Source organism: Styela clava, chromosome 9 (assembly GCF_964204865.1).
Source record: "Styela clava chromosome 9, kaStyClav1.hap1.2, whole genome shotgun sequence".
NCBI lineage: Eukaryota > Metazoa > Chordata > Ascidiacea > Stolidobranchia > Styelidae > Styela > Styela clava.
In genome coordinates this window covers 19,277,580-19,302,015 of record NC_135258.1, presented here as the reverse complement: position 1 = coordinate 19,302,015, position 24,436 = coordinate 19,277,580, and the positions used below count along the sequence as shown (strand labels likewise).

Below are 24,436 nucleotides of genomic sequence, written 5' to 3'. Positions count from 1 at the left end.
AAATTCCGTAATTATAGACGCTCTTTATCTGAAAATGCAATAATCCGTTTCAAGCCCCCACAAAACTCGGACATACTGTTTGACTGGGTTAAGCAAAGACCGTGGAGAGTGGGAGAATGGCGACCGGAGGAGGTATGGGAAGGCGTTGAAAATTGAATTCTAAAAAGAACGTAATGTACGAAAATGAGCACACGCACATTAAAGAATTCAGTCTTTTTACTTTGCAGTTTTATTCGTTTTATTTTTCTTTAGTTTTAACTGTTACGCGTATCGTAGTCTTCTCAACTGAAACTGAATGAGACTTATTGTGAATGTACTTATTGTCCGCGGGAAACGAACGGGCCAATGGTATGGCAGGTAGTTTATTGGTGTGTGCCAAGGCAGGTACCACAGACTTTAATTTTCATATTGCTCACGGCATCATTCGTTGATTTAGAAAAACGCAAATGTAATTACGTAGCATCGTGATTATCAAATGAGTGAACCTGATTCCCAAATTACCATGTGCCAATAAAAGAGAACTAAGACCGGGAATCTTCTTTTATTTTGAGAGTCGGCGCTGATTTTTATATTTCATGTCGGCTGTTATGATTTTATTTTTGATTATAAACTAATATTGTCAACCTAAACTGCGCTGCGATAGATACTATATAATATTTAAGAGCTATTTTATACGCTCTAAATTGCAAGAAATGACTTTCATGCCGACTGTAATTTACTGCCGTGCCGCATACGACTGCCGTCGATTACAATAAAAAATAAAATAATTGTAAAATGTTTTCAAATCCAAACGTTGACGGCGGCGCTAGGATATATGCGCCATATTCGGTATTCTTACAAACACGAAAAACGATACTCGAATTTCGCGATATTCGAAAAATAAATTCGAATTTGGCATCCGTGCTTCAAGCACTGCATTGAATTCACGTAAAATAAATAAATATCACTACACGCATTTTTTGTTTTCGTTCGTGGAAAATCTTACGTTAGTCAATATATTTTCACAAAAAGAATTCTCCGAGTTGGATTTTTCTCATGTAGAGCCTTTCCTAGGTAGATTTTCTACTGTAGAAGCAAGCACAACTGTAATTGTTACAAGCACTGTAATTTTGATATTGATCTTACGGCATTGATCGGGGACCTGGCAGGAATGTTGAGTTAAAACGCAAAAGTTTCTAAAGAAAGCTATTTCAATTTATTGTCACACCGACTTTAATCGAATTCAGTAAGAAGAAAACAAGTTTTAATAACATTGTGTATTTTCTAACAGGATCTTTCTAGTTAGTTTCATCGATATGGCAGTGGCATTCGGGTACTGGTATATATAGGTTTTGTGGCGCAAGGAGACTGAAATTGCTCGCACGTTCCAGATTAATTATTAAACTAAAAGCCCGCTTCGTGGGCACATCACTAAAAATTGGCACTTCTCCACGGGCCGCACAGTTATTCTTTGCGGGCCGCATTTGGCCCGCGGGCCGCAGTTTGCATTTAGGGATAAATTCGTTATTTCAAGTAAAATTTATAAAAAGACTGAAAATTGCTTATTTCGAAATTCTCCAAATTCATATATTAGATTGATAAAGGGCCCGTTGTAATTATACAACAGATGCCAACCAAAAATATAATTGGATCGATGACACCAGATGCTAATTAGTATTCCAACCCGAATCGATAACCCTAATGGGATCGATATCACCATACGAGCATACGTATATAAGGTTTCAATTGGATTTTTAAAAGAAAGGTATTGAAGAAGTCATGTATTGAGAGGTCTTGTATTAGGAGTCGAATCGTCTTGATAAGTGTCGTCTCGTTTCTCGGTGTCGTCATGTCTTAACAATCTTCTGTATTCTGTGTCTACAACATTAAACTACATCTACAACTTTCAACACTGTACTTCATTGGCTAAAATGGTGATCCCGAACAAAGAATAGCAAATCTTCTGATGTGGAGTCGAAATCGCTAAAAGTGACCCAACAAAACAACAACAACGGTAGAGATGGTACAGCAATAAAGGTATCACCGCACGAGAGAACAAGGGTAATCGGAAAAGAATCAGACGACGAAGGATACGAAGACGAAGGATAAAGACCAAGTCCACACAATGAACTTTTGTTTAAATTCAAAAATACAAGGTGAAAAATTGTATCAGGCTAAATTAAACTGATGGTATAATACAACGAACGATAACTTTTAAAAAAGTACGAAGGAAGCGCACGCTTGTAGATATTTTTAAAGACCACAGCAAAAAATGATCGAGCAAGACAATAGAATGAAAATATTATTCAACAATTTGTTTTACTTTCTTATATATACATACGATTTTTTCTTACTGGGACATTTATCGTACTACTTCTTTTCTCAATGTATAGTCCTTTCTTCAACTTCTTTGGCGATATTAATTAGGATCTCAATTTCTATGAATTGCTTGAAAACAGAGTTTGAGTGTTTACTCAAATTGCAACTAATCTTATGGTCAATTGATTATGCAAGCAAGGTGAATATTCAATTTCAAAATTCTTGTGATTTATAATAATTGAAAATTGACGGATGTAAACTATTTCGATTAGATAGATTTCATCAACACTGAACTATTTTGAAAAAAGATGATTCAAACGAGTCACTCTTTTAAGCGTTTATAACATCGTCATAAGAACGGTGCATAAATGAGCTAATCAATATATACGTTAAACACGAGTATATGACAATTTTTTTTAACAAAAAAGCGCTATTTTTTTCTTTTTTTTCAAAGCCCGAAGCTGGCATTATCAACATATCGCAGCAAGCGAACTTACAAAGCGCTATTTATTCAAACACATGAGCTATCAGTAATTCAGTGTGACGAAGTATATTGGATTGAAAGATCAGTTTTATCTGTCGAAATCAAATTTAAAAAACAATAAATCGTCTTTTCTTTTCTAATCTACACTCTTACTGTCATCCTACTTCCCTCTCATTATTAAATCTTCTCGTCCCATTTTTTTGAATTTCATTATGTATATCTTTCAATTGTGTTTTTTTGTCATTTTCAATGTGTTTTTTTTTAATTTACGTATGTTAGGTGACAAATATGCCCAAAACCCCGATTTCCAATCTAAAGGGCGTAGATATAATTAGGGATAAATTCGTTATTTCAAGTAAAATTTATAAAAAGACTGAAAATTGCTTATTTCGAAATTCTCCAAATTCATATATTAGATCGATAAAGGGCCCGTTGTAATTATACAACAGATGCCAACCAAAAATATAATTGGATCGATGACACCAGATGCTAATTAGTATTCCAACCCGAATCGATAACCCTAATGGAATCGATATCACCATACGAGCATACGTATATAAGGTTTCAATTGGATTTTTAAAAGAAAGGTATTGAAGAAGTCATGTATTGAGAAGTCTTGTATTAGGAGTCGAATCGTCTTGATAAGTGTCGTCTCATTTCTCGGTGTCGTCATGTCTTAACAATCTTCTGTATTCTGTGTCTACAACATTAAACTACATCTACAACTTTCAACACTGTACTTCATTGGCTAAATGCACACCCCTGGACTAGATGAACGTTTTGGTTTAATTATTATTCTCAACAGTGATATCCTCTCGGCAATTTGAATAAACTCAAAATCGAAAGTCAAAAATTATTTTTAACGATGATTACAGTTTTTTCCATGACTTCCGGCAACCAATGCCAGCTAATGTTTCTATTCTGCAATATATCATTGATTGATCTTGCCGACCACTTCCGGTCAAAACCGTTGAGGACAGTATCGATTTTACTGCTAATATTGGTTTGAATGCAAGACGTGTAGCAGCAAATTTCATGGAAATATAGATTGAATATTGAAAACTTAGAAAACTGAGCTACAGATATAAGAGATTTTTTATTAGCACAAAAAATTAAGGCGATTTCGTTGTAGACAGATTGAAAATGTAACATCACGGATAATCAATCAATTAAACAACCAGAGAGCTAGAACATCTATTCGCATCAAAATTGTCAGACTTCTAGATGTAGATTCAGTTTTCGCGTACAGACAGTTATTGGTGCTTTGAACCTTTCATGGTTGAAGTTGCTGCGTGGCTTTTTGTTTTCAAGAAAAATTAACTGAAATATATTGTAATATCGCGGACTTTCAGTAAACTTGTTAAACATCACATTGCATGCAAAAACTACGTTTGTTTATTTCTGCCGCAAGCTTTGAATAAATTTTCATATATATATATATATATATATAAAATATTCATTTATCCAGAGTATTCAGATTTTGATAAATACAACACAATCGCGAAGATAACAATAAAAAATATGAATTGTTTCATATTGATGATTTTGATCAACTTGGTCAGTTGTCAGCATAAAGAATCGATCCAAATTCCAAACGATGGTAACAAATGTAACGTAGTTAACGTTCATTTTGGAGAAAGTCAGTCGTCTTCTAACGAAGGTACGCGTATTGCGGGTCCCCCGGGTAAGCGAGGACCAGCTGGAGAAACAGGACCGATGGGACCCCGGGGACCGAAGGTAAAATGAAAGTTTGTTGATATATACTTCTTATATATAATACATAGGTTTAGACGGGAAACGTAATAAAGATCAAAATTAATAAATTCCAACATTGAATATTCACATACAATGTAAATAAAGCTACGTTGAAGCTGCATTTTAGTGCCCGTCCATTGTAAATATTTCAATTTGAGGAAATTCTGTGCGATAAGGTAAAATGTTTCAACGTATAAATACATACTCTAATAACTTTTAAAAATTATTTATATGCTACATTTTAATGAAAATATCACGACATAGTAGAATGAATTTCTAAAGTTTTAAAATTGTACATATGATAATTTTATTTCTATGATGTGCAGTTTTGAAAAGATTGAGAATGGTAGCCTATAATAGCAGATTCCGATATGACGGCTTTATCACTACATATGAAAAAAAAATAGGATTTCTCTGACATCAATTTGCTTTATAATTAAAAAAAATGCTTCATAGGGAAATCCAGGAAAAGAAGGAAAGCCAGCTGACAATGCTAAAGCAAAAACCGACATCTTGAATATACTAAGTATGTAGATTTAGATACATCCAATCTATATCAAATACTCGATTTTCAAAAACACATTGTATTTTTTAGTGTCAAAAAGTTGTCAAGAACTGGAGCAAGTTCATGGTATTAAAAAAAGCGGGCACTACATTATGAGAAGTATGCTATCTGCGTCACCTATTTACCAATATTGTGATTTTAAAGTCCATGAAGGTATTTATTTACCTGCTCTTGTTTGTATATCGCTTTCCAAATTGCAATATCATTATATTCGAATTTTTATCTAAAGGGGTCTCTAGTTGCGACGAACTTAGACAAAATCAAAAATTAATCAATGGCGGATCTTACAAGTTCAAGACTTCAACCGCTTCATCTGTCCAATTCAATACTTGTAAATGGGGTAAGGAGCGCTATGATTTTCACTGTAATTTTACTGCTCTATTCGTGTTCCAACATACATTTCAATAAATTGAATATTCTTGCACAGACCTATTTACATGCCATGATCTCAAAGAGTTTAAAGAAGATTATCAATCGGGATTTTATCGTCTGGGAATGGATGGTGACCAGTACGACGTGTATTGCAACTTTGCCTCAGACCAAGGTTTACACATAAGTATTTTGCTCACTTTTTTATAAAACTGTAGTGGGGCTCAATGTGAATCAAAGGAAAAAACCTTAAACAAAGACAAAAAGTTGTATTCGAATTGGTATTGTCAAAAAACTCACTGTAAACTTAATGTTACTATAAAAAATTTATTGGCCATTCAGTCATGACTTTCGAAAAAGCAACCAAATGCAATTCTGGACGTCTTGTATATGTCTTCACTTGTATCTTGAAAAATGGGCATATTTTTGGATTCCATTATCTGATTCATCGATAAAGAGTAAATTTATTTTGGTAATTTTTATATATGGACAATTTACAGAGATTATAAAACAAATTGGATGTTATAGAAGAGTTCAATATACGCGTTGTAATGATGATCGATTCCAATGGTGTGGCAACTTTTGCAGGGATTTAGAAATTTCGAAAAAACATGAAAAATAAATAATTTAATAGAAAATAATGAAAGATCATGCTTCGAAGCTTAAGCCGAAGTTCAAAAACAGAACTATAAAACAGTTTTCTCTAACATCATTTCAACCAAAACACAACTTTTCTCATCCTCAGCTTTCTCCTCGGCGTACTAAGAATCCACATTTTAACATTTACCACTTATTTCCATTTTATTAATCCTGTGTTTGAAGTTGTTACAGAAGTATGGCATGATTCTATGCAAGAACTTAAAGCAGAATCAAATTGTGATACACGAGGTTGCTACAGATTTGTTCCCAAATATGGAATAAATCAACGCCATATTCTTAAAATTATCGATAGTTCATCGGAGTGTAAACAGTTTATCAAGGTATATTGTTACAGTTGGACTCAATCTAACGTGAATACATAGTTTTTTCATATTTAAATTTTAGTGATACTGGTCTTCATTTTTTATTTTTTCCTACTGCTCCTAAGCTCCCATTGGACGATGTTTCAACTACAGTTTTTCTGAGTTGTATAGTATTGAAAAACTGTGACTTGGATTCTTCAAAATTAAAAATTATTCTGATAAATCATTTCCAATTATGACAAAACTTATATTATTCTCTTTTGTATTTTTATCAGATGAAATGTCAGGGGTCAGTTTTATTTCACAACGGTGATCCATATGCGTGGTGGATTTCTCGAACCGGAGAGAAAATGCTTTACTGGGGAGGAGCCACATCGAAAAGAAAACATTATTGTGCTTGTGGAGAAACAGGTCAGAAAATAATGTCAATAAAATGTACTTTCAATAACTTCATTTTTCACATAATTTTCCATATCTTAGGAACCTGTGTAAAGTCTTCACATCGATGTAACTGCGACAATAACTCCGAAAATCTTATCACTCAAGATGAAGGTTACATCACTGACAAATCCAAACTACCGGTACAGGAGATAAAATTGGGAGACATAGGCGGGGCTAATGAAAAGGCGTGGCATCGTCTCGGTAAACTGGAATGTATTGGGAAATGTGAGATATGTTGGAGTATTTAATTTGTATATATTTTACAAACAAGTGCTTTGTATTGTATTTTTTAATCTTAATGTTCACACGGACATATCATTTTCTTATCTTGCAGCTTAATTTGTGATCACCAAGGTCGGAACACAACTGAAAGTGCATTGTTTGCTTGTGGGTTTATTCTCCAACAAGAGCTCAAATTAAAAAGTTCAAACGAAGACAATACATAAATTTCGTCAGGATTTGCTTTAGTTAAAGATTGAATAAATTTGATCAAGATGTTCGACATAGAAATTTTTTATAAAGATGCATTGATACCAAAAATATATTCTTAGGTAATTTTTAGAGGTCAGAGAAACCAAATGCCATGGTTTTAGATAAAAAAATTGAAATTTTTTTTTCGCAGACGGTGTCGTATCTCGGGTATGGCAGCCATGTTCATATCATGGTCGCCGTTTGGACAGGGGCTCAAAAAGGACAAAAAATTTCAATCGTTATATGTTTCAATAAAATAATTTTTAAACTGAAAACAATAGAACTCATATTTTTTATTAAAAAATAACGAACAAGTATTTCAATTCAATTCCACAATGGTATAATTGTTAACCAATAATCAAGGAGGGCGCATTTTTGAACTTTGCCATAGGCGCCATTTTACGTGGATACGCCACTGGTCGCAGACTAGTTTTACTGCAACTTCAAATGAAACAGTTTACGACTGCGGTACGCAATATTATTTAACTCAAGATGCATTTACCTCGTGCAGCCACATAAATCACGAAGCGTAAAAAAGAACATTTCATTATGTCAACAATAAGTTACGACAATAAAGTTTCATGATATCCATTTACGACCTATCCAGTCGTAACTTTTTTTCTCAGGACTGCACTGAAATGAACGAAAGGGTCGCAAAAAACCTATGCACGTACCGCGAGTTCTCCGCGAGTGAGGCGAAGTCGTTAATATTGTGGTACCTGTAGTCTACCGTGACAGATTGCATGCCTGTACTACTCCGTTTTGGTTTTCGTGTCCTTATATTTGAGAATCGCACTCTTGTTTCTTAGCGTTTTGTTGCATCTGTTGCGCATCCTGGAATAGGGAAATATGGTAAAAATCGCAGAATGTTTTCTTCAACATGACGTGGATATTTAGGCCGTGAACATCGGGATAATTACATATGCAAATTATATTTCCGCAAGGTTTCCCTAACTCACAAGAATCCCCCTGGACATGTGCCAGAAGACTTCGATAAAGAGGTTTTTATCGTGAGATTTTGAACTCACGCTTGCATGCTGAACATGATGTAATGTGACACAAAGGTTAGGTTAGTTTGACCTTGTCAACTTGTTTCTACTCGACCGCTCTAGACACCAAGCAGCCTCTTTTTTCGTGACCCGTGATACAGCCCTCTCGCCCGCCGAGGTCCCGCGCCGTCTCGGTCACGTCTCACGTGGAATGCCCTTGCGGCCTCGATCAAGTTTTTGATTTGTTATGGCATTGTTTTGGTAAGAAAATTAGGTCGAGGAATAGAGATTCGAAATCGACAAGCGGAATCGAAAATTTAGGAATCGGAATAAAATCGAATATTTATTAGTAATCATACTTAGCATCACATAGTCAAAGACCTGATATTGTGTTTAATATATACAGAAAAGTCGAGAACAATTCAACAATTCATTCAAGACATATATTCCAATATTTTTTATAGAGGTTGATGCCTGTTTTTGTTTTCGCACGATTGGGTTTCCTTTCCAATTAAATTGATGCAATGACAGTCAACACATTTGTATGAAAAGCTTATTTGTATTATGCTCGACGAGTAGTGTAATAACCTTTTCTAGGTCGTAATCCAGAAAGATGCAAATATAAGCATACGACTGTTGTCATATGATACATACCGTGTTTCACCTAAAAAATAAGATAGTATTTTATTTCAAATTTCGTTTGAAAAATAGCACAAGGTTATTTTCATTTATCAAAAACAAAATAGAGAATAACGAGATTTTCAAATATATACAAAATATGAAAACCGATATCCATTTACTTATCAATAACCTTTTCCTCTTTCACACGTTTTAGATTAATCATTCAAAACGTGTAGGTGGGATTTTTTGCTGTCGACTAGGTAAAAAAAAACGATACCGGCGGTATTGTAAATTGAACATTATTGGATTATGATATTAAATTCAAAACCGATCGTACTTATGCAATCACATGAATATTTATATGAATAACACCATGTATATGGCTGATAATTTTGTAGTTTCGCGTAGTTGATTTAGGTGTTCGGTTGATCAGCATGAGTGGTGACAATGAATCTGCGGGTTTTAGATTGTCACTAAATGATACGAATGCGGCGATTCACTTTATAACTCCTTGGTCGAGAGCGTGGTATACTAGCAACATATTTCTTGTGTTTTACTTTGGAATCTCCGTTTATCTCCTAACAGTGATGTCGTTGTATGATCGAAGGAGAAGGAAGCACTTGACAAGAAAATGGATGAGGTCGACGAGTTTGATGTACGGAGTGCTAATGAGAATCGCACTTCTTGCAGCAATTCTATGTGAAATATTAGGATGCATTGCTAACTTGATATCCATAATTCTGGATTACTTTCTTATTGACTATTGCTATATTTCCAAGCCGTTCAGAGCATCGACTGTTTGTGCAATCGTCGTCTTTACATACAGTTGCTTGTGGTTCAGACAGAGAGCGTTGTATGCAAGCTGTTATTTTCGACACGTCACATCAAAAGTAACAAGAACTATGAGTGCGCTGGTGGGATTTCTTCTCGTCATATTTCCTATGGTGAACGTGATTCTCTTCATTCTTACTCAAAAATACAACATTTGCATTCCAACCCCCGTACTGCCTCGTGATGTTGTATTCATCACTTTGTTGTCGATTACCATTTTCATGCAAATGCTTTTACTGGCTTTATTTGCTCTGCCAATAATAAAACACAAGAAATCAACAAGTGTTATCACGCGTCAGAATGCACAAATGACGAATGTCATCCGCCGTCCGCTTATTTCTGCTTCCATTTGTGTAGCAACAGATGTACTTGCCGCACTGATTTTGATTTTTGTTACAACCGAGAATCAGCACCACCAGAGCTTAACTCTGCATGGAAGCATGATTGCGAATATAGTTGCAACTATGGGGTGTTTTTCTGATTCTAGAGAAATATTTATAAGGTGCAGAAGCCCAGGTGATATTGAAGAATGCGACGAAAAGAATTCCCAAAAGTTACAAATGACGAAAATGAGTTCTTCCAACTTCACAAACATAAAACAGAACTCGGTCGAGAGAGTGAACAAGCTACCAGGAGTAATTGAAGAAAACCAGTTGTAATATTGAAGCTTGACTTTCATCAATAACTGAGAATTTTGTCTTTAGCGACTGAGTGAATGTTTCCAGGGTGGTACAAACCCAGGCCCGCGGGCCACGTGTGGCCTGCCGCTTTATTATCTGTGGCCCGCATCACATTCGGAGAGTAATCAGAAAATTGTATTTTGTGTCGTTTTGTCATGAAATTTTTCAGAAAAATCTTTTGACATATTGTCATCACTAATATCACTGAATTAAATAGTGTTATGGCTAGCTGGAGAAACTAGCGAAGTTTAGTGATGTGCTTGGCAGTCTAAATTATTATCTGGGTTTCTAACTTTTTGGTCGGGAAAATATGCTAATATCATAGGCATCATAGAAAACTAAAAATCGAATGCGGATTCTATTAGCCTAGAATGGCTATGCCTGATAACTATGTGTTTGCCCAATAAAACTATTTGTTTTGTATTGCACTGTTTACCTATTTTTGGCACTATTGTGGCCCGTGAACAATGCAAAATAATTTTGTGGCCCGCGGAGCCGACAACCTTAGACCACCCTGTTTAGTCTATTCCCAATTTTTTTGTAATTATGAAAAATGCACGGCCCTGACATTGCAATCAAAACGGTGGACTCACCCACAACGTATGACATATTCGAACTATTATAGCTTAATGTAATTAATTTGATTTTTTGACGAAGTATCAATACAATAGTACAATATGTCCGAAATGGAACAACAGGATGAATTTGAATTATATATTATTGCCGTAGCTTATGGAATGGAGATTTGCGACAGTTGTACATTTTTCTTGCATGTAAATAAAATCCTATACGAGTGTAACTTAATGTCGTTGTGTCATCAAGGAATTTGTGTCACATTACAGCATGTGCAGTATGCAAGCAGACTTTGAGTTTGTTCAAAATATGATGACAGAGATCTCACTTTTTCGAGAACCTGTATGGCCCGCAAACCTATTTCATATAGCTTGATATAGTAACATATGTATAGCGTAATTGGCTTTGGATGTAATCTAATATTGCGAGCTCCGAATATTCGTCTAGGTATCTGATTACATAGCTGGCACGCAGTGATTAGACATATTAATAGATCGTTATTCAGCCTCATTGTATACAACAATCCTCATTGCATCAACCTCATTAATACAGTATACTTCTCTTTCGTCTGGGATCAATATTTAAAAATAAAACGATGCTTCAATACTTGACCCTCCATTGATTATTCGAAATGAGATGAACTCACATTGCAAATTGGTTATGTCATTTTCCGCCACAGCAACAATTATTTTAGATTGGTACAATATTGTTGAAATACATTAGTAAAATTAATTGACATTGACATTTTTCTTGTTATATTAATGTCCTCATCGTTGTTAGTTAGGTGCCTCCTCCTCTATCGCTTGTAAAGAAATCATAATAGACCATGGACCGCGAGCTATCTGGTTTAGAGATGTGCGACGTGCTTGCGCTTTGGATTGTCTAAAATTTGCCTGGATTTCCTCCACTGTTTTTTTAAAAGTTTCTGGAAGGAAGACAAATCCATATATAAATTCCACCAACGCCGCAACTATAAACGGTATATAAGCATACGCTCCCCATGCCGATAAGGTATAAGGCAATACTGTACCAACCATACAGGCAGTGACCCAATAGATAATACCACCAACGAGCATAGCTGGTGGACGTGTCGCTTGTGTAGTTAGCTCGGATGGAAGAGCGAAAGTAGTAATTTGAATTCCAAGGTAATTCCCAAATAAAAACAGCATTGCGGAACCTAATGCAACGTACGGCATCGGTGAGAATCTATTTTTGAGTATGCTCGCCAATGTAAAAATAGTGAGTCCAACTGCTGAAATGCCAGTTCCTATTAAAAACAATTTTCTGGTACCGATCCGTCGAACGATGAGTATCGCCATTATTCCAGGAATTACACACTGGGCAAATATTCCAATTGAGGCATAAGTAATGTATTCTTCGGGAACTCCAGCTTCGCGAAATAGGTTGTTTGAATAAAAAAATATTGCCTGTAATGAAAATACGAAGATATATCTATCTATGTAAAACACTATTTGGTGATTTCAACTTTTAAAGCCACACAATGGGATTTTTGAAAATATTGTGTGGCTAGCATATTATGGTTTTTATGACATCGAATTTTCAACGTTTTTGCACGTTAGGACAATGATATTTATGTCACTGTCGTCACAGGGTGTGATGCGGTGTTTTTGCATGTGTGATTAAAATAAGGGTTAGTTTTACGTTCATGGAAGAAATATAATATGAGCGCCGAAGCTAGTTAATTAATCTTAAACGTCAATTATCGTCATTGTTTAACTGTGTTACATACCTGTGTCCCAACTAACTGCGTGCAATTGAGAGTTAAAATTGCTGAAAGAATTTGTTTTCGTTGGGTGGGACTTCTTAATATGTCTCTCAAGCGGGCGCCCCGTGTTCTTGTGTCGTGGGAAATTTCTGCTTTAAGCATTGTTATTTCGCGTTCAAGTATACCTCTACTTCCGTAACGTAATTTTCGTAAAATTTCAAGAGATTTTACTTCATTTCGTTGCATCATGAAATATACGGGTGTCTGGGGCATCCATGGATATAGAAGAAAATACATAACAGAAAAGGGAGCTGTAGCAGCGGTTAGCAGAGGCCACCATTGAATGTTTCCACAAACCTGAAAGTTCAAATAAAAATGATATAATGACCTTTAAAATAAGATGAATTAGCGATGTTCGAATATAGAGGACCATTTGTCGCACAGAAATTTTTCGAGATAATTCAATACACGCCTGCTTAATACCCGCGTTCATTAAAACAACAACATGGCACCATAACTTATACCCCATATTTACAATAACAAATAGTGATAAATAAATTTAAAAGTTTCAATCGAATCTGTCAAAAAAATATCACAAAATTAATTATATAGTCCTCATTTCAGTTTCAGGATGATGTAGCCTAAACCCCCTATACAGCTAATTCATTGGGGATCTCGAAGGCAAACGGGATTGGTTTCAAAACTAGCTAAACAAGAGAGCAATGCCAAACCATATAAACAGAAAATCACACATCGCACATCACTGAGTCCTAAGAGCACCAACTTTACTGAAATGCAGTGATACAAAACCTTTAGTCAAATAACGTATCCCATGGGTCTCAAAGGAAATGTGGAAATATAAAAATGAAACAGCATTCTATCGACTTCTTCCATTCTTAAGACTGAACAATTGAAATCGATTGGTCCATTGGTAACGCGATTCATACCCTCCCACCAACAGCAAGAATTTAGCCAAACGATTCATTCCTGTCTAATAAGACGCTGTACTACCCACGGTGACGTCTTAATACCGTTTCGTATGATTGGTGTGTTTGCGAGCTTGCGTGTGTGTTTGTAGTTAAATTAGTCATATTCGCCCGGTTGATTCCCTGGGCCGTTTAAACCCTTTGCTCAATAAATTAGGTCCACTGATCCTATGGCTCAAAATTAGTTTGTTTGTATTTTATTTCTCTCGCCACCACTTGCCTCCACAAACTCACTCTCGGCGATGGGCTTGGGATGTCATATATATGTAGGATTACCATAATTTTGTAACCTCGAAGCTGGACGCCTCTAAAGACCATAGTTTAGATTTCATTAACTTCAAATTTACCGATTTTACAATTGGGGCCTACTTTTAAAACCATCCCGGCCGTCTTCATTGACCATATTGTCGTCGAGTGTTCATGCGCATACTCTCTGTCTGAATATCGCTTTCACTTCGAGAAATAGAAATGAATTTACGTTAACGTTAAGCACCCTTTTGATGTACGGGACTTACAAGTACCAAATTGTAGCTAACAAATAAACAACGAAACAAGCAAAATCACGAATTCATCTTTAGTAAGTATAGGCTACTGATACGCTACACGGCAACGACAGTATAGAAAACATGCTAATCGGTTATGTTCGTGTACTATGTTGACTAGATGAACGCCAAAGCGGGACTTTTAGCTGACCGGGCGGGACACCGGGACAAGACGTTGGAAAGTGGGACTGTCCCGCCTGAAGCGGGACGTATATGGTAAGCCTACATATATACATATATTAGTTTATACCGCTAGCCTTAATTATCCCAATTTTAATTTGCAGTTATTTTAAACACTTTTCATGGGGGATTCATTAATTTGGTTATTTTCATTTTAATCTCATACTATCAAATTTTTCCATTTACATTGTTTCCGATTTTCACGCAGATTGATAGGAAAAGTCGAGCGATAATTATAATTCAGTTGCGCATTTTCTCCAGCATGTTTAGAACCCATCGCCGAGTTTTCCAGCCCCTCGCAACAATTGCATATTTTTGCATATGATTTTCTTTTCTATATTTCTTTGAGAGGCTGGCTCAGTTAGATAGGCCGTACTTTTTCTTTATATTGACTTATTATTTTTTTACATGTTCAATTCAATTCTTTATTTAGATTAAATTCTTATCTGTATTTATTTTATAAATACCGTTTTGCCCCCCTGCGAGGGGGAGGCCAGGGTTACTGGCGAATGGTGGATAATTTTATAAAAATACATAAAAACAAAAACCCACGTTGACGTCACAATACTGTTTCGCAAGACGTCAATGGATATAGGTATAGTATAATAGTCAAGGGCTACTAACCCTTGAATGGCCAAGTCCAACTCCAACTGCCGCTCCAACAAAAAGCAAGTACGTGTATGGACCTTGATAGTTTGCTAGTCTTCTTCTACAGGTTGTTTCAGCGACCATGACAGCAACGACGCTGTAGCCAATACCTCTTGAAATGCCGTTGAGTATTCTACCTGCTATTAGTGCTTCGTACGATTCAGCAAATTTTGCAACAGGAGACATAAGCACAATTGAAACTAGGTTGAGAGCATGGGACAGAGCGATGCCACCCTTCCGACTGATAATACAAGTATGATTTCAGTTAAATATGTGTGTTTTACAACATTTTCATATGATTCCAGTTGGCGGGAATTGAATCTATGAGTCGTTTTGCTAATTTAAAGTTAGTAATGTTGTTGGGCACAAATTTGACTTATGAATGGATTGGGAGATTGCTGTTGTTCGTGTGAAAAGGAATACATGAATTGTTGCCATGTTTCAAACCTTTTTGAGTAAATGGATCATGCACATAATATATTTTTATCACGGACAAAAGGAAAGTGGGTCATGAATTCAATGAATGTCTGCAATAATTAGAAACTTGCTGCTGCATCTTTCTCGTATAGTTTATATATAACCATGTGTATACCGTGTTTCCTCGAAACTAAGACCTACCCTGAGAATAAGACCTAGTCGATAGCAAGAAATCTTTCCAACACGTTTTAAATGATTAATCTAAAACGCGTGAGAGAGGAAAGGGTTATTTATAAGTAAATGGATAACGATTTTCAAATTTTCTATATTTGAAAATCTTGTAATTCTCTACTTTGTAATTTTATTTTTGATAAATGAAAATAAAAGACATCCCCCCAAAATAAGCGGTAGTGTTATTTTTCGAAGGAAAATTGAAATAACACACTGTCTTATTTTCGGGGAAACACGGTAGGTAGGCTATCGTGTGGTTTTGAGTATTACACATGAAACCATTATCATAAATCAGGAAGAAAACGTTTCCTGAAACTCAATTTTATAAAATTTGTGTATAAAACGAAGAACTGAAAATCGTTAACGATGCTACAACAAATATTTTCATCAATTCAGAGTTTGGGGAATTCCACTTTGACAGAATTATCTAGCTCTGAAGTTAGTGTGTTGTGGACAAAGGTTAAGCCAGGTTAATTTCAATGAAAAGAAAAATTTATAGTTTTACCTGCATTTCGCAATAACTATTCTAACGAGCAGCGATCCAATGAGTGATCCCCATGCTAAAGATGATTGAGCAACCACCGTGATGTTTTTAATCTTACTTTCTGTTGGATAGTCAGAATACCGATTCTGTAAATAAAAAACGGAAGCAATCATCAAGAGCACGAAGATGAGTGCTTGTTTATACAGTCCACCAATCAAATCGTTTATCCAAAATTGTTCTTGATTCAATGATTGGGAAGTGGCAAAAATATATTGATAATATGGTTAGGGGCCGAATGGATAACCCGGGCAAAATGAAATGAAACTCATTTAGAAGTAAATACGTCACCCATCTTGCACCTTTAGGAATTATTATACTATGTAAATGTAATTACTCAACTTGACTGCATTAAAAATTTGATTTTTTGCGTTACATATTCCTTCGTGACAATAGGCTTACCATATATCTGAAGCAAACTACCAACATTGTAGATTTGGCAAACCAACCTTGGTTCGATTCCGAGTCTTAGTAATAGTTTCACATTTTTCATTATCATTGTGGGTTGATTACGGACATCAAAATTAGCTGTAAATCTTATAAAATATACTCTATTGGTCTTTGCTTCAAGTATTTGAAATCTGACTTCAACTCAGTAGACATTTGCCCTTTGTTTTCGACATTCTGATTATTTAACGACGGTAAAGTTAGGTGTCAAATAAACGCATGTGCCATACTTTATATCATACCTATGACAGAAAATTCTCTCCTTCTATCTGAACTCGTGAAGTGAGTTCCGAATCAGTGATAAATTGGCTACATCCGTTAAAAAATTGTATTAAAGTCAAATAAAAAAATATTTATGACTACCATACAGCCGGGTTTGTCCATGGGAATCCGTAATATATTTAGGTCTACCGGCGGGACAACTTGTAAAATCGGGACTGTCCCGGCTAAACCGGGACGTATGGTAAGCTTATTCATGACCAATTCATTGTAAATGTACACGGAACCGAGCCCCAGATTTTTATTTTATGACGCCGTATTATATAATAATCATCAAATGACGTATAGTTCCAATGCCCTAAAGCTTGAGGTCAAACTTGTAAGCAGAATTTGATAAACATGGATCATATCTGATGTGCGAACTTATTAGAGATTAGGAGACAACCTAAAACATTAGACGCTTCTGCTAACGTAAAGCAGTGCCTTAGGCCCTTAGGGCTTAGGCAATGAAGAAACAAATAATGCAAATGCTTGGATTGAACAATGGAAATGTGATTCTGATCTCTGTCTCTCTTGACATTTTTTTAAATTGATGAACTTTATTGTTAATAAATTGCATTGTCAGGCGGCAAATTCTAATCCAAAAAGAAAAATTAACTATGTTTTTTAAAGAAATATAAAAGGAATTTGAAAATGATTGAATAAAATGGAAATTCTAGAAACAAACGAGCACGCTATTTTTTCATATCAGGCAGTTGCTCTACAGTTTACACCATCAATTTCATACGCACTCAACATATTTTTAGTACATAGAAGTTGTTTACAATTTCGTAATATTTTGGTAAAAATTTCCGTAACATGGCCAGGTTCTTGTTGTTCTGATCTATACGTGGAAAAAATTCCATTGACGTGTGTTACATAAAATCTCTGGGTTAAAAAGATACTTACAAAAACACGAAATTTCGAATCTGATTAATTTATGGTTTCCGGGATATCACCGGATTCATCATAATGTAAATAAACTCAGCTCATAGGACATAGGTTATCTGATCTCTGTGAATATGAATTTTACTTACCAGCTGCGTTTAAATTTGCGTTATCATGTAAAGTTCTCGAATCTTCGCTGACCGATTATGGCCAGCGAGTATTTGAAAGTATTCTGAGGTTGTAGGTAAATTCATGTTTATATATTTGTGTCTTGCTACGTAGTTATTATAATGAAACTTTACTAACCACATAGCTAATGTTTACAAATTGTCCGATTGTGTCCATTGCAGGGTTGAGTGCAGTAACGTTGATGCCCATTATTAAAGCCATTGTCCATTGGTTAAAAAGAATTACAAATACACAATACCGAGAATTTTGCTCTTTTTTGTTTTCATTTTCGGCTGTATTTTCCATTCTATATATAGGAGTATACTGATTTTTGAAACTATGTTTAAGTCTGAAGAAAAATTGGAGCTCCAGAAGTGTGCACAACCTGAACATAGTATGTGTATCGCACATATTTCGGGAGCGCCGACAAATTTGCAAATGTGATCTCGAGGAGCAGTATCAGAAGGATGTAAGGTATATGTGCACATATTTGTTCCAATACCGAAGGCTTCTACCATCTTGCTGGGGTAAATTTAGCAGACTCCCGGTGCATAAAAATGAGTTGATGCTTTTACTGAGCAAAACGACAATCTAACAACATCAGGGCATGACATTCAAAAATAAGGCAATACTACTTTAGCTACCTATATATATATCAAACTACAAGTATTTAATGGGATTGCATAGTGATTTACATTAATGCTGTTGCTTTTACAACGAAAACTGGTCAGTGGAGTGAAATAAGTTGTTCATTTATACGTAATGATAATAATTCTGAACAACAATAAAAAGACAACCCTTTGGTGATTCTCTTGCCGGGCCAGATCCAGAAATTAAAACTACTACCAGATAACTGCATATTATTTATTTTTTTAAGGTGCAGGGTTTAGAATTTTTGTTCGATTTTTTTATAATGCATTCATATGTTTTATTGATCTGATCAGCTCACCATAGGCCTCTTCAAGATTTCTACACTTCGAATGAACGTGAATAGCCGAACCTTTGGTCGCTGTTGGCGACGCGACACTACCATTTCTAACCCAATCCTGAAATTTTTGATCTCCATGGCGGTAAATACCTTCCCCTACCTGGTGAAAATAATAATGAAAACTCAAAACCAGTTTGTAATAAGACTGCTGCCAAAGTAAAATCTTCACTAACAAATTTTTTCAACTGTAAAATAAAAACATTTCTCATTCGAGCCCGTTTTTGCACGGAAGCATGAATCATTGCTTTCGATCAGTAATATTGCCTCTGGGGCTTGATGAAAATCATGAGCAAAATAATAAAAACATGGAAAGGGGGGGGGGGGTGCTGTAATGCAAGATAATCGTCAACTATAACATAATAATATAAAAACTTGACAATAACGTAATAAAAATAAACTTCTTGTCTCAAACCTTGCGACTGAAGCTAGTGGCAGAAATGGTAGGATTTGATTCTAGCCTGTAACAAATGACACTATTTGTTCTTTGCCTTCTAATTATTGCAAAGGCAATACATAAGCTGCTGACATATGTGCTGGAAGAGGACCCATCCTTGTTAGCGAGAAAAATGACATGTTTATAGTTTGATGACGTATTGCTCTGTTACGCAGACAATACAAACGTATTGACGTGGCAATATTGCGACGCAGAGGTGTTTTGAGGATTTTTTCGATTATTCATGAAATTCTAAATCATTAGCGCTATTTCGATGTGTTTAGGACTCATTTTGACAAAAAAAAAAAACAGTTTGCCAATCGTTTCTGATTTTGATGTTCAAGATTCTATTTCAAGTATTGTCTGCTGGTTGTTGTAGGATTACGTCTATGTACTACTAAACCAGTAGTTCCCAAGCGCGGGTAATTTTATTATGGTGTTTTTCTACCGTCTACGTAGGGCCACGTTGGTTTATTACGCAATTCCTCTCCTGCCGCCACATTGCTGTTTGATATGAGCGGTATGGCCCTGTGAAGTCTTGGCGCGAGTAATCACACCTTCCGCTTTTCGGTTCCGATTTATCGCGAAAGCGCTCCGTCAAATCTCGCAAGATTCAGAAACCTGCATATCAACATGCGTGCTTTTTCCATTCTGCATGTTTTCTTCATTAATAAGTCGAAGTTACGTTGGTTTATTACTCAATTTCTCCTTCGCAGTTATATTGGTGTTTGATAAGTGCGGTATTAATGGCCCGGCGACGTCTTGGCTCTGAGTAATCACATTTTTCGCGTCGATTGATATGATGAACCCGATGAAACCTCTATTTTACAGTCCAGGTTTATAAAAGAATCATTGTCACAATTCATTCTTGAGCTATCTTGATAACGAATACCCATCGCTAAGTAATCGAGCAATCAAACTGTTGTCCGAGTTTTCAATCAGTTACTTCTAGCTTTAATTGAAACGAAGCAAATAAATTGACTGCTATAGCCACTGCAGAGCTACGTGTTGCAAAACCTTTTTTTCGATGCCTTGTTTGCAATCCTGTATTGGAAAGGAAACAGTAGCAAAAATCTCACCGGAGTTAATAGTTTTTGTAAATATTTTTTATGTGATATGTGTGCCATCTTTACGCATATTTGGTGCCCAGCACTGCATTTTATTACGCAAATATATGTTGTTATTTTATGTTCCACCCATTTCAATTTTTTGCCGACACATTATTTAATAGATTTTCCCTCATGGGAAATGTTTTTAATTAAGTGTATACTTCTCTAAAAGCATAGGGATTGCCCGACATACGCAAATATATGTTATTATTTTCTGTTCCACTCATTTCAATTTTTTCCGGTCCGCGAGTACATTATTTTTAATTTTACCGGCCCGCCAGTGTAGAAAGGTTGGGAACCACTACTAAGTAAATCGAAAGGTAGTACAGGAAATGGATGTGGGAATACCCCTGTCGATTGTTGTTGGCTATTAGTACAACTGTAGGTAATTACATGTCCCCAAGTCATACCCACATTTCTGCCTAAGTCACAGTGCGCCATTATGACGTCACATAACTGCGTCATGCAAGTTAACTTGAATCCGGCTACGATCAAAAAATTGAACCATGGCAAATTATGGACTCTCAATGGCATAACAATATCATTAGGAGTTTTTTTTTACATTTTTCCTAAAACTGCTGAAAATAACTTACGCAATTCGGTTATTAGCGTGACGATATGAATTTATTGATTCATATACACAGCATTTGAAATATGATACAACAAAACATTTATACTAAAAACAATATGTAAAATATTCAATCATATTTTAGTAATGTTTAACACAGTGAGGCAGAAGCTTCCCTGTGGCTTTCAATCTCGAAAACGCCCGGAAATCAAAATGGGCCTCAGCGTCACTCGACCAATCAACGGTCGACGCTACCCGGACCTAGGTGTCGCTATAATTGTTATTGAAGAATTCCACCGATTTCAGGTTGAATTATATTGGGCACTTTGAAGGCACAGACTATCTGGGGGCATTTTAACCGCTGTTTACAATATTGAACAACTTGAAAGCTCGGTATGATTCCAAGAATAAATTATTTAAGTTTGAGGACACGAATTGGTGATTAGGGCGCAATATAGGAGATGTTCAGCCCAATACTGTGCGTTTAAGTAGACCAGGCTAAATAGTTTCAAGTGCAACAATACTCAGAACTATTTGCGCTGAGTTACATGACATCACTTTTATATGGTCCGTAATGTATAATGCGGAAATGATTCCCAATTCGCACCGGATTAATGCATCCCGATTGCATCGGATTGAAACAAACAGACAAATCAACACACCTATCAACATACTTACCGATCGAAATCGATATTTAATTACCATCGTCAATAATTTGGCAGCCGAACTTATAAGACTAAAGTTATATTTATTTATCAACAACTCGAATATTTCTGTGATTGGGTGATTCAAATGCTTTATTGAGGATAGACTAATGGTTCGAAACATCAACATTTCTTGAAGAAGTTTGATTAAAATTTGGCCAGTTTTGAAGAACGTATTTTCAGAAACGTATGTTATCTGTTCCACAAAAAGTTGAAGTATATCAAGTGCCTGAACAACAAATTACCAATTAAAATTACGAAAAAATCATTTGAATGATACATTCCATTCTATTGTACTATCAGAGTTTAATTCTGTAATACTACGATGCGGTAAGAATTTAATTAGTATACTGGCCAACGAATTACATTGCAATCCACGAATTTACACAAAACGTTTTCTAAGTAATTAGTATAGTAAAAGAAAAACAATTCTTATGGTATTCCGATTTCTTAGTATCCTATTAGCAACTTGAAGAATGAAAACGATTTGAGTCCAACAACGAAGACAGCTTTTGTGGCTACGTTTCATTTAAATAGCTATTCAAATGTCATATGATTGATTGGCGTTTTACGTTTAAAATTGGACGCAGTTGATAACAGTTAATGTTGAATAATTGCGTTTTGTCTTTGGGGACTGTCTCATGTCCATCGAGCTTGCGGTTTATTCACCGTCAATATTCGTACCGTTAATTATTATTAGTCAGTGCTGGCAGCTGCATCTATATAGTCTACAGCTAATTGCATTAGGTCAAAGATACACAGAGAGACCTTTTGATGGCCCGTTGATTTTAAAATTGAAAAAGGGTTATTTCTAAAAAAGTTAATATTATTTTCTTATAATTTTGGAATGTATTCAGGTATTGTAATTTAGCCGTAGGTGTAAATACTGCTCAATTTGAATGTGCATCAGCTAAACATGTCGATGGTATAGTTAAGCAAAGGTTCGCTGAAATATACTTATCAGTGCAAGTTCTGTAAGTACACAGTATATAACTCAACCAGGGGCGTAACCAAAAATTTTCTTAGTTCTGAAATTTATATTTGCCAAGTTAGATCGGAACAGCTAGCGGGTCCGGCCAAACGCCGGTAAACACGTGTTTTCATGATTCTTGAGGGTCTAAAAAGCGTTTCAAGCTACAAAATATTGCTATGTATTATACAAAAAGATGCTTTTATTTATTTTTTTACATTTAAAAGATCTCCAAGATCTCAACTATTACGGTTGCCAACCGTCCTTTATTCCAAATTATAGACTTTTAATTGAACTCTTCTGTCCTTTGATAAAGTTAGAGAGGATGTTAATTGCGTTTTATTTCTATCATCGTTTCTACTATAAGAGCTGCAAAACATTTTAAAGTAAATAAAACATTAAATTATTACTCTACAGTGCCCACTAAACAATCGCGACAATCAGTAGTTCGTTACATCAAGTGATGTCTTAACAAGATTCGTTTGCTACTGACGGCAGATCCGGGTGGACCACCCAGAATTTGTACAGTTAATACAAGTACAGTTGAGATGCCAGTGACAAACAAGATAGCGATGCTCACGAAGGCCGAATTTCAACCAAAGAAGGGGTGAACTGCTGTAGTAGTCCCAGTAGAGCGATATGCAACTATTGGCAGCAATGTCGTTACTATGTTCATGAGATAACAATAAAATGTACCTGTTCATATCTTGCAACTTGCTCGTTACAGCGATCTCCTTCAAAAGCACATACACCAGAGGGGGCAGAAGAGAATTTTTGGAAGTCCAAGTGACTTTGTAATTCCATTTTTTCGCGCATACAATGACATTTGAAAAAGAAGACATATGTCACTTTTAAGCCTTCAAAAATGAACGTATTTGTACAAAAATTAATATTCTTATTAAAAATTAAAAAAAATATCAGTTTTATAAATTTTAAAACGGGTTTTATTCTGAAACAAACCAATACAATTTAAAAATGACTGAAAATGAATAATAGTATTTCAACAGTTGAATGTCGAGCCTGAGGCGTTTGCCTACGTTGCCTATAATGGTAAATCTGGCACTTTGTATAATATATCTCAAATTCCATCGCATCTCCGACGATCAAACATTTTTATTATGCCTAATAAGGACAAATTCAAAGTATACATGTCATACATTTTCGAATGCCCGAAGCAGAATGCTTATGTAAAAACAAAAATGGATATATTAACTTTTACGAGATTGTTCTATTGCATGGAAGATAGAAATGTCGATTTCATGCATCAACAAGTAGTAGGAAAAGAGAATTAAAGTCTGACCTCGGTCAGACGAAACGTCACAGAAATATACATTTGTTTTAGTGTGAAGCAAGACTCTTGAATTGAATAGTAATTTTCACTCTAATATGCATACGGATCTACCAGCGCAAAGGCATAAGGGGCAAGGAAAAGTAGTTAGTTTCACGTAACCCCAACTGTTAGTGACTTTCTTTTGTGTTGTTTCGAATATTTACAATTTTTTGCGCACGAAACACATTCCATTATTAATATATTGTTGTTATTTGCACAAACCGCCCCAATTCCTGTATATGTTCTGCGAGGACAGTAATGGG

General features: G+C 35.5%; 3 protein-coding genes across 4 annotated transcripts in view; 2 read left to right on the top strand and 1 right to left on the bottom strand.

Moving 5' to 3' along the window:
• LOC120339668 (ras-related protein Rap-1b-like) overlaps window positions 1-24,436 on the top strand; it is a 352,566-nt gene that overhangs the window by 123,292 nt on the left and 204,838 nt on the right. The window lies entirely within an intron of this gene.
• On the top strand, window positions 1,485-7,546 carry LOC120339677 (contactin-associated protein like 5-3-like). 2 transcript variants are annotated; one of them, XM_039407846.2, is made up of 9 exons: window positions 1,485-4,519; window positions 4,994-5,063; window positions 5,133-5,255; window positions 5,332-5,442; window positions 5,530-5,646; window positions 6,294-6,451; window positions 6,709-6,844; window positions 6,914-7,108; window positions 7,209-7,546. In XM_039407846.2, the coding sequence occupies exons 1-9, from the start codon at window positions 4,304-4,306 to the stop codon at window positions 7,211-7,213; spliced, it is 1,131 nt and encodes a 376-aa protein (XP_039263780.2). In that variant the 5' UTR covers window positions 1,485-4,303; the 3' UTR covers window positions 7,214-7,546. The 2 variants fall into 2 exon arrangements, with proteins under 2 accessions (XP_039263780.2, XP_039263782.2); XM_039407848.2 differs by having other exon boundaries at window positions 6,914-7,099; window positions 7,209-7,545.
• Window positions 11,816-18,397, bottom strand: LOC120339688 (solute carrier family 2, facilitated glucose transporter member 5-like). Its single transcript, XM_039407866.2, has 5 exons — window positions 18,210-18,397; window positions 16,275-16,399; window positions 15,098-15,362; window positions 12,790-13,122; window positions 11,816-12,466 (listed from the first exon to the last, which is right to left on the bottom strand). The coding sequence occupies exons 1-5, from the start codon at window positions 18,375-18,377 to the stop codon at window positions 11,816-11,818; spliced, it is 1,542 nt and encodes a 513-aa protein (XP_039263800.2). The 5' UTR covers window positions 18,378-18,397.